General features: G+C 41.2%; 1 protein-coding gene across 3 annotated transcripts in view; it reads left to right on the top strand.

Annotated features, from left to right (window-relative positions):
* atg3 (autophagy related 3) overlaps positions 1 to 1,570 on the top strand; it is a 36,012-nt gene extending 34,442 nt beyond the window's left edge. For all 3 annotated transcript variants that reach the window (XM_043700872.2, XM_043700874.2, XM_087992811.1), the window contains one exon: positions 1,107 to 1,570. In XM_043700872.2, coding sequence (XP_043556807.1) covers positions 1,107 to 1,188 — 82 coding nt within the window. In that variant the 3' untranslated portion in view covers positions 1,189 to 1,570. The remainder of the gene's footprint in view (positions 1 to 1,106) is intronic.
* The last annotated feature ends 11,253 nt before the right edge of the window (positions 1,571 to 12,823 follow it).

The following is a 12,823-nucleotide window of genomic DNA, read 5'->3' as shown; positions in this document are numbered from 1 at the left end:
CACCTTCCCCACCACTTTCTCCTTAGTAATGGCCACAGCACCAACCTCTGCCCCCGACACTCTTGAAGCTCTGGTATGTTATTGTTGTCTTCCACTGTGAAAACTGATACAAAGTACCATTTTAGTTCCTCTGACATTTCTTTGTTCCCCATTACTACTTTGCCAGCATCGTTTTTCAGCGGTCCAATTCCAAACTTGCCCCTCTGTCATCTTTTATATATCTTAAAAAAAAATTCTTGCAATCTTCTTTTACATTTCTAGCTAGTTTACTATCATATATTTCATCATCTCCCCCTTTTTTGCTTTTTTTTTAGTTATCCTCTGCTCATTTTTAGTCTTCCTAAGTCTCTGCCTTCTCACTAATCTTCATCATATTCTCTTTTGTTGCCTTTATGCTGTCCCTGACCTCCCTTGTCAGCCAATGTTGCCTCATCCTCCCCTTTGTATACTTTTACTTCCTTGGAATGAATTTCTGCTGTGCCTCCCTAATTACCCAAAAACCCCTGCCATTGCTGCTCCAATGTCATCCCTGCTAGGTTTCCCTTCCAATCAATTCTGGTCAGTTCCTCCCTCGTGTCTTTATGATTACCTTATACTCAATTGTTATACCGTTCCATCTGATACAATCTTCTCTCTCACTGCAGGGTGAACTCTATCATATTATGGTCACTGCCCCCTAGTGGATCCTTCACGTTCAGTTCCCTAATCAAGTCTGTTTCATTACATATCACTAACTCCAGAACTGCATGTTCTACACCCCAACTGGGCTCTACCTAAAAGTCATCTCAAGACATTCTACAAATTCATTTTCTTGAGTTTTGCTACCAGCCTGAGTTTTGATTGCGTTTAAAATTATGTGGCAATACATAGTTCTCCTTTAGTCCAATTTCCATTCTATTTCTAATTTCAGTTCCTTCTCCCTTGTGGTAGTAAGAACGCTTAATTGAAAGTATTATTTATTACTAACCTCTTTGGCCACTAAGGACTTCCAGAGGCCAATTTAGGCACACAGGATTTTTTGTAATGTTAAAGATTTTGGTCTCAAAGTACTGCAATATTTATTGTTTTAATTAACGATGCTGTTTCCTTAACTTACTGATTTTCAGGTATCTTCTTATTTTTTTGAAATTTGTTCAAGCAGTCATTCCAACAATTGAATATGATTACACAAGACACTTTACCATGTAACTCAAGTTTACACAATCACAATATTATCAGAATTTGTTCTGAGCTGACAAAATGCTGCTGCCTTTCGATTGTAACTAAGAATTCGCTCAGCATAATTCTGACTATTGTTCAGGTTCAGTTCCTTTTCAGAGGTTCTGTAATGAGATTGGCAAGAGCTTGTCTGTTTATCCACACAAAGAAGCTGAATTCAATTACAAAACGTATCTGCTTTTTTTCTATGAACTCTCCATTTTGTGTTCCCTGGTCTACTTTTGAGTAAACAACTAAAGCAAATACATTCTCTCTAATTCATGTTTCATTGCATTTTGAAAGTAAGATGTATTGACTTCTATTAAATTGATTTATATTTGCAGTATACAAATAAATGAAAATGTCTGACAAAGGTTTTCTTTAAATGCTCTTTTTTCTTGCAAGTGGTCTTGTAGCACATTGTCAGGTTTTTTTGCTTGAATGGGTAAAAGACATTTTTAGCATTTAACTAGAAAATAGGAAAAAACAACTAATGTTACACAAGCAAGAAGGCAGGCTAAACTTGGAACAAGAATTGTGAAAGGAAACTATAATTCTATTCTTTTGGTACTATGAGCTGTTATTATCTTGTTTTGTTACTAATTTGTTCTTTGATAAGGTTCCCCACGAGAGGCTATTGCAGAAAATACGGAGGCATGGGATTGAGGGTGATTTAGCAGTTTGGCTCAGAAATTGGCTAGCTGAAAGAAGACAGGGTGGTGGTTGATTGGAAATGTTCATCCTGGAGTTCAGTTACTAGTGGTGTGTCGCAAGGGTCTGTTTTGGGTTCACTGCTGTTGGTCATTTTTTTTATAAATGCTCTGGATGAGGACGTGGAACGACTCATTAGTAAATTTGCAGATGACACTAAAGTCGGAGGAGTTGTGGATAGTGAAGAAGGATGTTGTAGGTTACAGAGGGACATAGATAAGCTGCAGAGCTGGACTGAGAGGTGGCAAATGGAGTTTAATGAGGAAAACTGTGAGGTGATTCACTTTGGAAGGAATAGATAGTACTGGGCTAATGGTAAGATTCTTGGCAGTGTGGATGAGCAGAGAGATCTCTGTCTATATACATGGATCTCTGAAAGTTGTCACGCAGGTTGATAGGGTTGTGAAGAAGGTGTATGGTGTGTTAGCTTTTATTGGTAGAGAGATTGCGTTTTGGAGGCCATGAGGTCATGTTGCAGCTGTACAAAACTCTGGTGCAGCTGCACTTAGAATATTGCGTACAGTTCTGGTCACTGCATTATAGGAAGGATGTAGAAGCATTAGAAAGGGTGCAAAGGACAATTACCAGGATATTGCCTGGAATGGAGAGAAGGTCTTATGAAGAAAGGCTGAGTGACTTGAGGCTGTTTTCATTGGAGCAAAGAAGGTTGTGAGGTGACTTAATAGAGATATACAAGATGATCAGAGGATAGATAGAGTAGACAGTGAGCCTTTTTTCTCTGATGGCTAGCAGGGGGATCATAGCTTTAAATTGAGGGGTGGTAGATCTAGGACAGATGTCAAAGATAGGTTCTTGACTCAGTAGTAAAGGTGTGGAATGCACTGCCTGCAACAGTAGTAAGCTCGCCAACTTTAAGGTAATTTAAATGGTCATTCCATAAACGTATGGATGGTAATGGAATAGTGTAGGTTAGATGGGCTTCAGATTGGTTTCATAGGTCAGTGCAACATCAGGGTCAAAGAGCCTTAACTGTGCTGTAATATTCTATGTCTGTTATAAGGCTTGGTAATAATACCCAGCAGTACATTAATTGTTTGATATTTTTTAAATGCAACCCACATTGAGGATAGTGGACAGTTCAAGACATTGATAAATTGTGAATTAGAAGCCAAAAAACTCTACAACATGCTTTCTTTTTTTACTGCTTTTAAAATGTAGTACTATAAATTGCATTTTACTGTTCTGAACAATATGACTTCATAAGGTTCATGCTCGGGAACATCATAGCATTGATGTACAACAATTCATTTCTCAGCAAGAGACAATCTTTGTAAACTTCAGTTTATAGTTTTTGGTAAACTTGCATTTATTTAAGAGGGAAACACAAGATTTTGTTTTCCAGTGTTGGTATTAATTGCTTCCTGATCAAACCAAATGTAAAATTTTATTTTTGCATTAAAAATATATTTAGTATTAAATTTCAGTGAAGGGGAGGGGGTGAATCTTCGACTGCACCAGTTCAATATTTCTGTTTCCTACACAAAACATTCTTTGGCATTCTATGTCTGTGATTTCCAATTTAGTACCAGTCTATGACAATATTTCATTGTATATAGATTAGTAAATTTCCAACTACATGTTCAAGGCCTGCAACAACATAGAGTCATAGAATCTCTACAGTGCAGATAGAGACCATTTGACCCATTTGAATCTGCTCAAAAGAGCATCCGACCCAGACTCTCACCCCCCCCCACTCTGTCCCAGTAACATTTACCATGGCTAATCTACCTGGCCTACATAATCCTGGACATTATGAATAATGTAGCATAGCCAATCCACCTAACCTGTACACCTTTGGACTGTGGGAGGAAACCGGAGCACCCTGTGGAAATCCACTCAGACGTGGGGTAAAGGTGGAATCAAGCCTGTGTCCTTGGTGCTGTGAGGCAGCAGTGCTCACTACTGTGCCATCCCACGATAGTATTAAATTATTTATTAATAAAATGGAGTGCATTAAATGCAAAGGTAATTCATGAAGAAAAGTATTTGTCTAAATGTTGAGCATATAAAAATAGCAGTGAAATGATGAAAAAAAATTAAATTTTATTTTAATATTACTGCAAGTATGTGAACATTTAAGAGTAGAAAATTTGCACCTTCTACAGTTTGTCTCCCATCCCTTGTCATTCTTTGACCCCAAGCTCCTCATTTCCATAGAGTTCACCACCACCTCCATTGACAATGTTCCCACTAAAACAGCTGACCACCCAAAGTCCGTCCTCCCCGACCCACATATTTCTTAATATAACCAATAGTTAAGGTGAGAAAGGAAACTGTTGAAGGCTATTCATTGTCTAAATATGTAAAAGTATTACAGCTGGGAGACAGAACTTTTGAACTGGTATATTTTAACCCTCTGCATAAAGTCTCTTGGCTGAACCTTGTCCATTCTTTTTTTGCAAGTGCGCATTAGATCAAGGTTTTTCATTGAGGTCTAGTGGGTTTTCTCTTATCTTCCTAAATGCCCCTCTAGCTACCTCCATTGCCTCCGTCGCATCTCTCTTGTCCGTTTCCAGCCCCATCTTACCACATGTAATTTGCCAAACAGTGCGCCATTCAGCTATCCTCAAAGATCAGCATCCCCTGGACTTGCATCATCTGTAAAAGGCTGCTGTGCACTGAGATGAACATTGGCAGTCTGACATCCCACCTCACCGTTGCAGGCACATAATCAGCATAGCTGCCACTCCCCTATCACCCTCAACACTGTTTAACCACTAGGCTCACACTTTACCTCTCTGGCAACATTCCATGTCAAAACCCTGTCCAGCTCATCTCTCCCTTATCCCCAAGTGCCTAGTGGAGATCTGCAGCAATTCATTGATTAGTAGGGAACCTCCCATACAGGCAGACAATGAGACAATCCCACACGAGGAAGAGCGTCCAGCCTGCAGGATCCTCTGAGTCGATTACTTTCCAGGCCCTGGTGAAATCTTGCGAGATGTTGGGGAAACAAATAGAAGAGAAGCTGGCTCCAATCTCTCTCATGCTGTAGAAGCATGAGCCACAGCTGGCAGACTTGGAGAAGAGGATGGATGAGGTGGAGCACAGGGTCACAGTGGTGGAAGCTGATGCCAGTTCATCCAAGGATAGGATCCAAGCCCTGGAGACGCAGGTCTGCAATTTGAGTAAGCAAGTGGATGATCTTGAGAACACGGGTAGGAGAAAAAACATTCGGATCATCAGTCTGCCTGAGGGTAAGGAAGGAGAGCGGCCTGCGGAATTTATTGAGAAATTCCTTGACTTGGAGGCTGGCATGAGAGGATTGAAGATAGAGAGGACGGAGATCGGATCTAGGTCAATGTCATCGTCCTTTCCTGGTGGGGTTCCATCACTATAGGCATAAGGACAGAATCATGGAAGCTTCCAGGATGCAGGGGAAGGATCCAAAGGTCCTAATTTACGAGGGCTTTAAGATCATGTTCTTCCAGGACTTCTCAGCGGCGGTGATCCAGAAACGAAAATCTCATGACAGTGTCAAGAGAAGACTGAGAGAACTTGGGATTTGGTACTCTGAGGTATTCGCCGGTACTCCGATCCACCCTAGATGGTGGGATGGTTAGATGCCTACCTATGGGCAGTTTGGGATGGGTAATTGCCCCCTCTGGGCAGGGGGTGTGCTCCTCTACTCAGCGCCATTTTGTTTTATATGTTGGTGTGTTTTTTTTTTGGTTTTTGTTATTTTTAATTTTTAATAGCTTTGTAGGTTTGTTTAATGTAGCGGTCTTAGTTTCTGTGTTCGGTGGATCATGTGACACTAAGACTCAGTGATTTGTGGTTCGAGTTCCTCCTGTCTGGAATTTAAATGTTACTGCATAAGATTATGGCTAATGACTTGATTAAATGGTGTACCTGGAACATCAGGGGAAGTCACTCACCAATTAAGAGGAAGAAGGTGGATATTGCTTTGTTACAGGAGACACACTTCGATGACAAGGAGCATCTGAAATTACAGCAGAATAACTTTGACCGAGTTTATTTTTTCATCATTTAATACCAGAAGTAGGGGAGTGGCTATATTGGTTCGGAAGAATCTCCCATATAAGTTCCTAGAGTGTGTTAAAGACACACATGGGAGGTTTGTAATTCTTAAAGATTTGATCATTGGAAAGAATATGGTGTTTTAAATATTTATTGCCCTCCAGCTCATCCCCTTAAGTTTTTGGTAGATGTGTTTTCTAAACTAATAAGTCTCGAATTCCGACGCATCATTATAGGGGGAGATTTTAACTGTCTCGTGGATCCCACAGTAGACAGATTGCTCAAAGGCGCCCCAGTACCCTCTGTACAAACTAAATGATTAGTGGATCTATGTGTGGAGTTAGGGTTGGTGAACGTCTGGAGGCATCTTCATCCTACATTGCAGGAATGATTTGGAGATGCCTGTGTTGGACTGGGGTGTACAAAGTTAAAAATCACACAACACCAGGTTATAGTCCAACAGGTTTAATTGGAAGCACAGTAGCTTTCAGAGCATCGCTCCTTCATCAGGTGTTAGTCATCAGGGATTTTGTTTTTCTCTAATCCGCACAGATGTCACACTCGGATTGATTTTTTTTTTACTCCCGTGGCAACTCTGGACTTAATGGCATCTTGTTCGATTGGTAATATGACAATGTCCGATCATGCTCCAGTGTACCTGTTACTTAAGATTAAGCATGCTATAGTGGGACCATGGCACTGGTGAATGGATCCCTTTATCCTTAAGGCTAATAGGTGAGTGGAGTATTTCTCAAGGGAATTTTGGGCGTTCTGAGGCATTAACTCAGGCTCGGTTAGTAGTCCATACATCCTTTGGGAAACTGCCAAAGCCTATATCGGGGTGTAGTTATTTCCTACTCTGCCAGTAGGAAGCGGCAGAAGGGTGAGCAGCAACGTCTCCTCGAGGCACGGTTGAAGGCAGCCAAGAAGGCTTTCTCTGACAGGCCATTGATGGTCAAGCTACAGGGGATTATAGCACTATGGTCTGCATTGAATTCCGTTCTCACGCAGACAGCAAAGAAAGAACTTGCTTTTGCAAAACAAAGATGATATGAGCATGGTGACAAACTAGGTAAGTACCTAGCATATCTCGCCAGGAAGAGAAGTGCCCTACAAACTATTACAGTGATTAGGGAAGAGTCTGGGAACCTAACATGTGACTCTAAAAAGATTAATGTGGCATTCCAGTGATTTTACTCTAACTTATACCAATCTGAGGGTTGTTGGGAAGCGTGTGTCAAAATGGAATATTTTTTCAAGGATCTGAAGCTCCTGGACGTGACCCCCAAACAAGAAACCTTTCTTAATGCCCCCTTAATGCCCCCTTCTGCAAGAAGTGCAGAAAGCTGTGAGGCAGCTTCAGAGTGGACAGGTGCCTGGTCCTGACAGACCTCCCAGCAATTCCTATAAGGAATTTATAAGTATACCATCAGACCTGATGCTAAAGATGTTTAATGATTCACACAGTCATGATTGTCTCCTACCAATCTCTGAGAGGGGCCAATATTTCACTTATTTTTTAAAAAGGGAAGGTCCTGGAGGACTGTACTTCACACAGGACCATCTCGCTCTTAAATGTGGACTTTAAAATCCTCTCCTAAAGACACTCGTGTTAAGACTGGAGATTGTGTTACCTTCTATTATTAAAGAGGGCTTCATAAAGAGCCGCAAATCCTCCAATAACATTAGGAGGCTGCTTAATGTAATTCAAGCATGCTAACAGCAGTCAATACAGGGATTGGTGATTTCTCTAGATGCAGAGAAGGCATTTGACCAAGTTGAGTTGCCATACCTTTTCTATATTTTGGAGTGATTTGGCTTGGGTGAAGTCTTTATAGGATGGGGAAAGGTTCTCTCCAGTGGCCCTCTTGCTGCGGTCATCACCAGTGGGGTACGATCAAGCAATTTTAACATTTTCAGGGGCAGCCGGCAGGGCTGTCCCCTCTCCCCACTGCTTTTTACTTTGGTGATTGAACCATTGGCGGAGGCCATTCATGGGGATCCCAATATACCAGCTTCAGAAATGGGGTCAAAATTACATAAGATTTCATTGTATGTGAATGATGTCCTCATTTTTTTGTCAAATTCCAGCAGTTTCAGTGCCTTGTCTGATGGGGTACAAGATTAATTTTGCAAAATCAGAGGCTATGCCTGTGGATGGTCTTACAACGGTGCTAGGTCTTGAGGGTGAATATCGATACCCACTCAGGTGGTCATGGGGGGGGGGGGGGGAAGGCTTTTGTGTATTTGGGCATATTCATTATGCCAGTTCTGGATCAGTTGTTCAAAGCCAATTTTGTTCAATTATTTGACAAAATCGAGCAAGACCTTCAAAGATGGGAGGCGCTTCCGTCTCATGGTTGGATCAGATAGCAATTACTAAGATGAATATACTCCCCTGTTTGCTCTATCCTAAACGGATATTCCCACTGATTTTCAATAAGCAAACATCCAGGAGGCCGAATGGCTGGTTCAGCTCCTTTATTTGGCATCGTAAGCAGCCCCTCGTTAAATTAGCTAAACTGCTATTGCCTCACAGATTGGGGGGAGTGGATCTTCCGGACATTAAAAACTACGAACTAAGCTCACTTTTTTGTTTTATGTGGGCGATTGGGTTTGTGGGGATTGTCATTCAATATGGCTAGATATCAAAGCCTCCCACGCAAGGTACCCCCTTACCAGTTTGCTGTTTTAGGACAAAATGAGGACAGTTAGGGAATATTACCATAACCCAATTGTCATCAATGCTGTTAAAGCATAGAAGGCAATTCAGTAGAGGGAAGGCAATATTGGCAAAACATCTTTTTTTACACCTTTAGTGGGTATGTCAGGTTTTCAACCAGGGATGACAGATTCAAGATTTAAACATTGGGCAGCCAGGGGTGTGTCTTGCATAGGCAATTTATTTGAGGGAGACTTAATGATGTTCTTCGATCAGTTAGTACCGAAATACGAGCTGTCTAATGGATCTCTTTCGTTTTTTTTCCAAATTAGAGATTTTATTAAAAAAAAGATTACATTTTTGACCCCTAAGAATCCGGCATAGAAAGCAGGGTGCTCAATGCTAAGAGTGCACTTTCTGTCAGCACTTAATATCATCAACTGGGGAGTGGCCCCTCAGATGAATTCGATCGACTCTGCAGGGTGTGGGAGAGAGCTAGGCATTGAGGTCTCCTCAGAGGCATGGGACGATATTTGGAAAAATGCAGGAAGATATCAATTTGCAATAGGACCCATGCTTTACAGTTGAAAATTCTCCACAGGGTCCACTTGGCTCTGGACCGTTTGTCAAAATTTAAACCAGGGATATCTTCAGCATCTTCCCAAGTGCAAGGTCTGCACGGGCACTCTTACCCATTGTCTCTGGTCTTGTTGTAGGCTTCAAACATACTGGAGTGCTGTGGCAGGTGCAATGGAGAGGATTTTGGGTATATGGATGGAGAAGGGCCCTATCTCTCTCCTTCTGGATCTGCCCACTGTATTTCCTGCAGACATCCATAAGAAAAAACTTTTCCGTATCCTCACTTTCTGCGCAAAAAAGAATATCTTGCTAGGTTGGGTGTCCAAAAACTCCCCGGGCCTGTTGGGTCGGTGGAAGATTGTTATTGAGCATATTCCCCTGGATTTTCTCACAAATATGATCCACCGCAAAACTGAGAATTTTTATAAGACATGGTAGCCCTTTTTGGAATACCTTGACATTGATGTATCTGCCGCACTAATAAGGGCTTTTATACAGCCATGACAATTGTGTTTTACAAGTCCAATGTCTGGGGAGGAGAAACTGTGAACATATGAGTGCCTTGTTTGGCTGAGCTGAGTTATTACTATTTATTAGTTTGTTGTTAGTTATTTAATTAACTAGCGAGTTTGTTTTTTTTGTTCTATATTTTTCTATATATGTTCATATGTTTGTACAGGAGGGTGGGTTGGGTTTTTTTGTACTGTTTTGTTATATTGTTTTGTATTTGTTATAATGTTAAAAAATCTAATTTTTCAATTAAAATATATTAAGAAAAATATTTTGAGGGGGTTTGGTCTGGTCCATAACGCCATGCAGCTCAGCATAACTTCAGGTACTGCACCACACCTTTCATTAGAAATTTTACAGCCTTTTGAACTCAACATTGACTTCAATAAGTTCGGATCATAACCTCTTCTCCCACATTTTTCAGACAGCTGTTGGTAATCCTGCTTTTCTCACTTTTGGATTATCTTGTCCATCTAAAATCTGAAACACAAAACAAAATACTGTGGAGCAAAAAAATCAAAATACAGCCCTAGGTCATTCTTCAATTACCCCTCCCCTTCTAGCAGCCTCTTCACGTGAGCACGGTGATGTAACACTTGCAGTTCTATTGTCTCACTCATCATAATCCAAGACTCGAAATGCACCTTAGTGAAACACTAACATACATGTGTTTTCAATGTATTTGCAGCTCTTAATGAACCTTGCTGTACAGTGGGGAGGTAAAATGCAAATTGATTGACTGCAGAACACCTAGATTCAACCCACAAGCCTGACCCCAGGCCTGCAATTGTATATCGTTAATTCTCCATGTTCTCATGATGTTTCTGTTCTCCGCCTCCTGCAATGTTTGAACGAGGCTCAAAGAGCAACACTTCATCTTTCAATTAACACTTTTCAGATCATTATCTCTACCCCCATTTTGCTTCAAATTTCTTGGCTCAACTTGGTTAAGTCCTTCTGTTTTTGCTTTTGGATGATAGCTATTCCTTATTCTGCCACTCACCCTGCTCAAGGCATTTTTAAATCTCTCCCATTACCACTCTATTTCAGCTTACAACACCATTCCTTTTGTCATTTAATAGCCCCCTGCCTTTTACCCTATCACAGACTTCCCTTTTACTCTTTTTCTCAGCCCCCTCCTTATCACTTAAAACTAATTATATTTCTAAACTTACCCTCTTCTGAAAAAAGGTCATAGACCTGAAACATTAACAGTGCTTTTGTCTCTGGATTTCCAGCAATAGCTGTATTTTTTTGGAGAAAGTGAGATTTTTAAAAAAAGCTTTATGTTTAAAACTTGACAAAACTGTTCTGCGGATGTCCTATAGTGAAACGGTAGCCTGCCTGATGAAATGCCACAGTTTCAGTCCTATTCCATACAATGAAGGTGCAATTGTAATATGGCAAAAGAAGTTGATGAGCAACCATAAATCCTTCCTACGTAAGTCAGTGGCAGCTGGTGAGAGGAGTCTCTCTTCTCTGATGGAACCACAAGAAATAGGAGCACATGCGGGCCATTTGGCCTCTTGAGTCTGCTGTACTATTCAATAAGATCGTGGTTGATGTGACTTTGCTCACATCCACTTTCTTACATTTTCCCCATTTACATTTGATTCTCATACTGATCAAGAATCTATCTATCTCAGCCTTAAATATACACAAGGACTGCTGGGAAAAAATTGAAATCTCTACCCTTAGTAACTATGACTCCAGGCTACAACACTCTAAATATATGTTGCCAAAGCAACTTGGATCTGGTCAGCTGGCTGGCCAGGGTTGATTAGATTGGTGCCAGCAGTAGTTGGGTTGAGTCCTGTTCTGGCTGGGGTGCATTTGGCACCTGCTTCCTTGTCCTAGCTGTGCTGGAGATGGTTATGCTGTCGGTCAGATCTGTCTCCAGGCAGAGGACTTGAAAGGAAAAGAACATTTTTAATTGACCAAGGTTGCGAAGTGAAAAGAGAGAGATAAACCAACAGACTCAATCAACTTTATGTTTACAATTCAGACAAATTTGTGTTTTGCAAATTAACTCTGAGCTTCCATAACACTTAACTGAGACTGTTCTGCTGACTGGTGATGAATTCATTTCAGCAAATGGCTTATCATAGCCTAAAATACCACACTTTGTACAGGTAAAGTTGCCATAGTCTGACTAGACCACAGGGCTCATTAAGAGAGATAACTGGTGGTGGTTTAACCTATGGATCACCGCACCTCAGACAAGGGGAGAGGTTGAGAAGGAGAGTCCTTCATTGTAACCTCAGTCAGTGCCAGAACTGAATCCAAACTGTTGGCATTCCTCTCCATCACGAGCCTGCCAACTGATCTAACCGACCCTCACTTTAGAAGTGTGCTGGAAGCACAGAAGTAGGATTTCAATCTTCAAATACTTTGGAAAGCAAAATGTTCTTTTATTTGCACAGCTGCAGTGGGTAAGTTAAACATTAATTGAATGTTTAATTTTGAATGAAAAAAACTTAAGCATATGATGTAACTCTTTTCCTACAATCTATAATATAAAACAAGAACTTGCTTCATCCAAAACGACTGCTTAGTCCTGTTACGTGCCCAACAAACGCACATTTCCCAAAGAAAGATGGGGCCCCATGTTGCATACCAGGTGTTAGCACCTTTTATATTGTTTGGACATATCTGTGGTTTACTTAAGGGAGTGGTACAGGAGCCTGATAGCAGCCACAGGGGCTCATAAGAGAAGAATGTGTGCTTCCCACAATATTTCACAGTCTTTGTAATGGGCTAAAGCTCACAGTTTAAAACTCCAATATTCAACCAAGACCTGCTGCAAGAATACTCAGCTGCTCAGTGGACATGTGTGGGGAGAGAAAGAGGTAACGTTTCAGGTTCCTCCCCTCACCAACACTGGGAAACCCATAACTAAAACAGAAATTCCTGGAAAAACTCAGTAGATCTGTAGAGAGAATAACAGTTAATGTTATGAGCCCAGTGACCCGTCAGAATGCAAAATGTCAGTGCTGAAGTATCTGTGCCGTTCTGCACGTGTGTCCATGTCTGTGCTGAAGTTTCCGTGTCATTCTGCACGTGTGTCGATGTCAGTGCTGAGGTTTCTGTGCCGTTCTGCACGTGTGTCCATGTCAGTGCTGAAGTTTCCGTGTCGTTCCGCACGTGTGTCGATGTCAGTGC

This window comes from Chiloscyllium plagiosum, unplaced genomic scaffold (assembly GCF_037043375.1).
Source record: "Chiloscyllium plagiosum isolate Xiang-an unplaced genomic scaffold, Cpla_swu_hap1 HiC_scaffold_12, whole genome shotgun sequence".
In the NCBI taxonomy this organism is placed as follows: domain Eukaryota; kingdom Metazoa; phylum Chordata; class Chondrichthyes; order Orectolobiformes; family Hemiscylliidae; genus Chiloscyllium; species Chiloscyllium plagiosum.
Note: the sequence above shows the minus strand (reverse complement) of the source record. Positions and strands in the feature narration are given on the sequence as shown.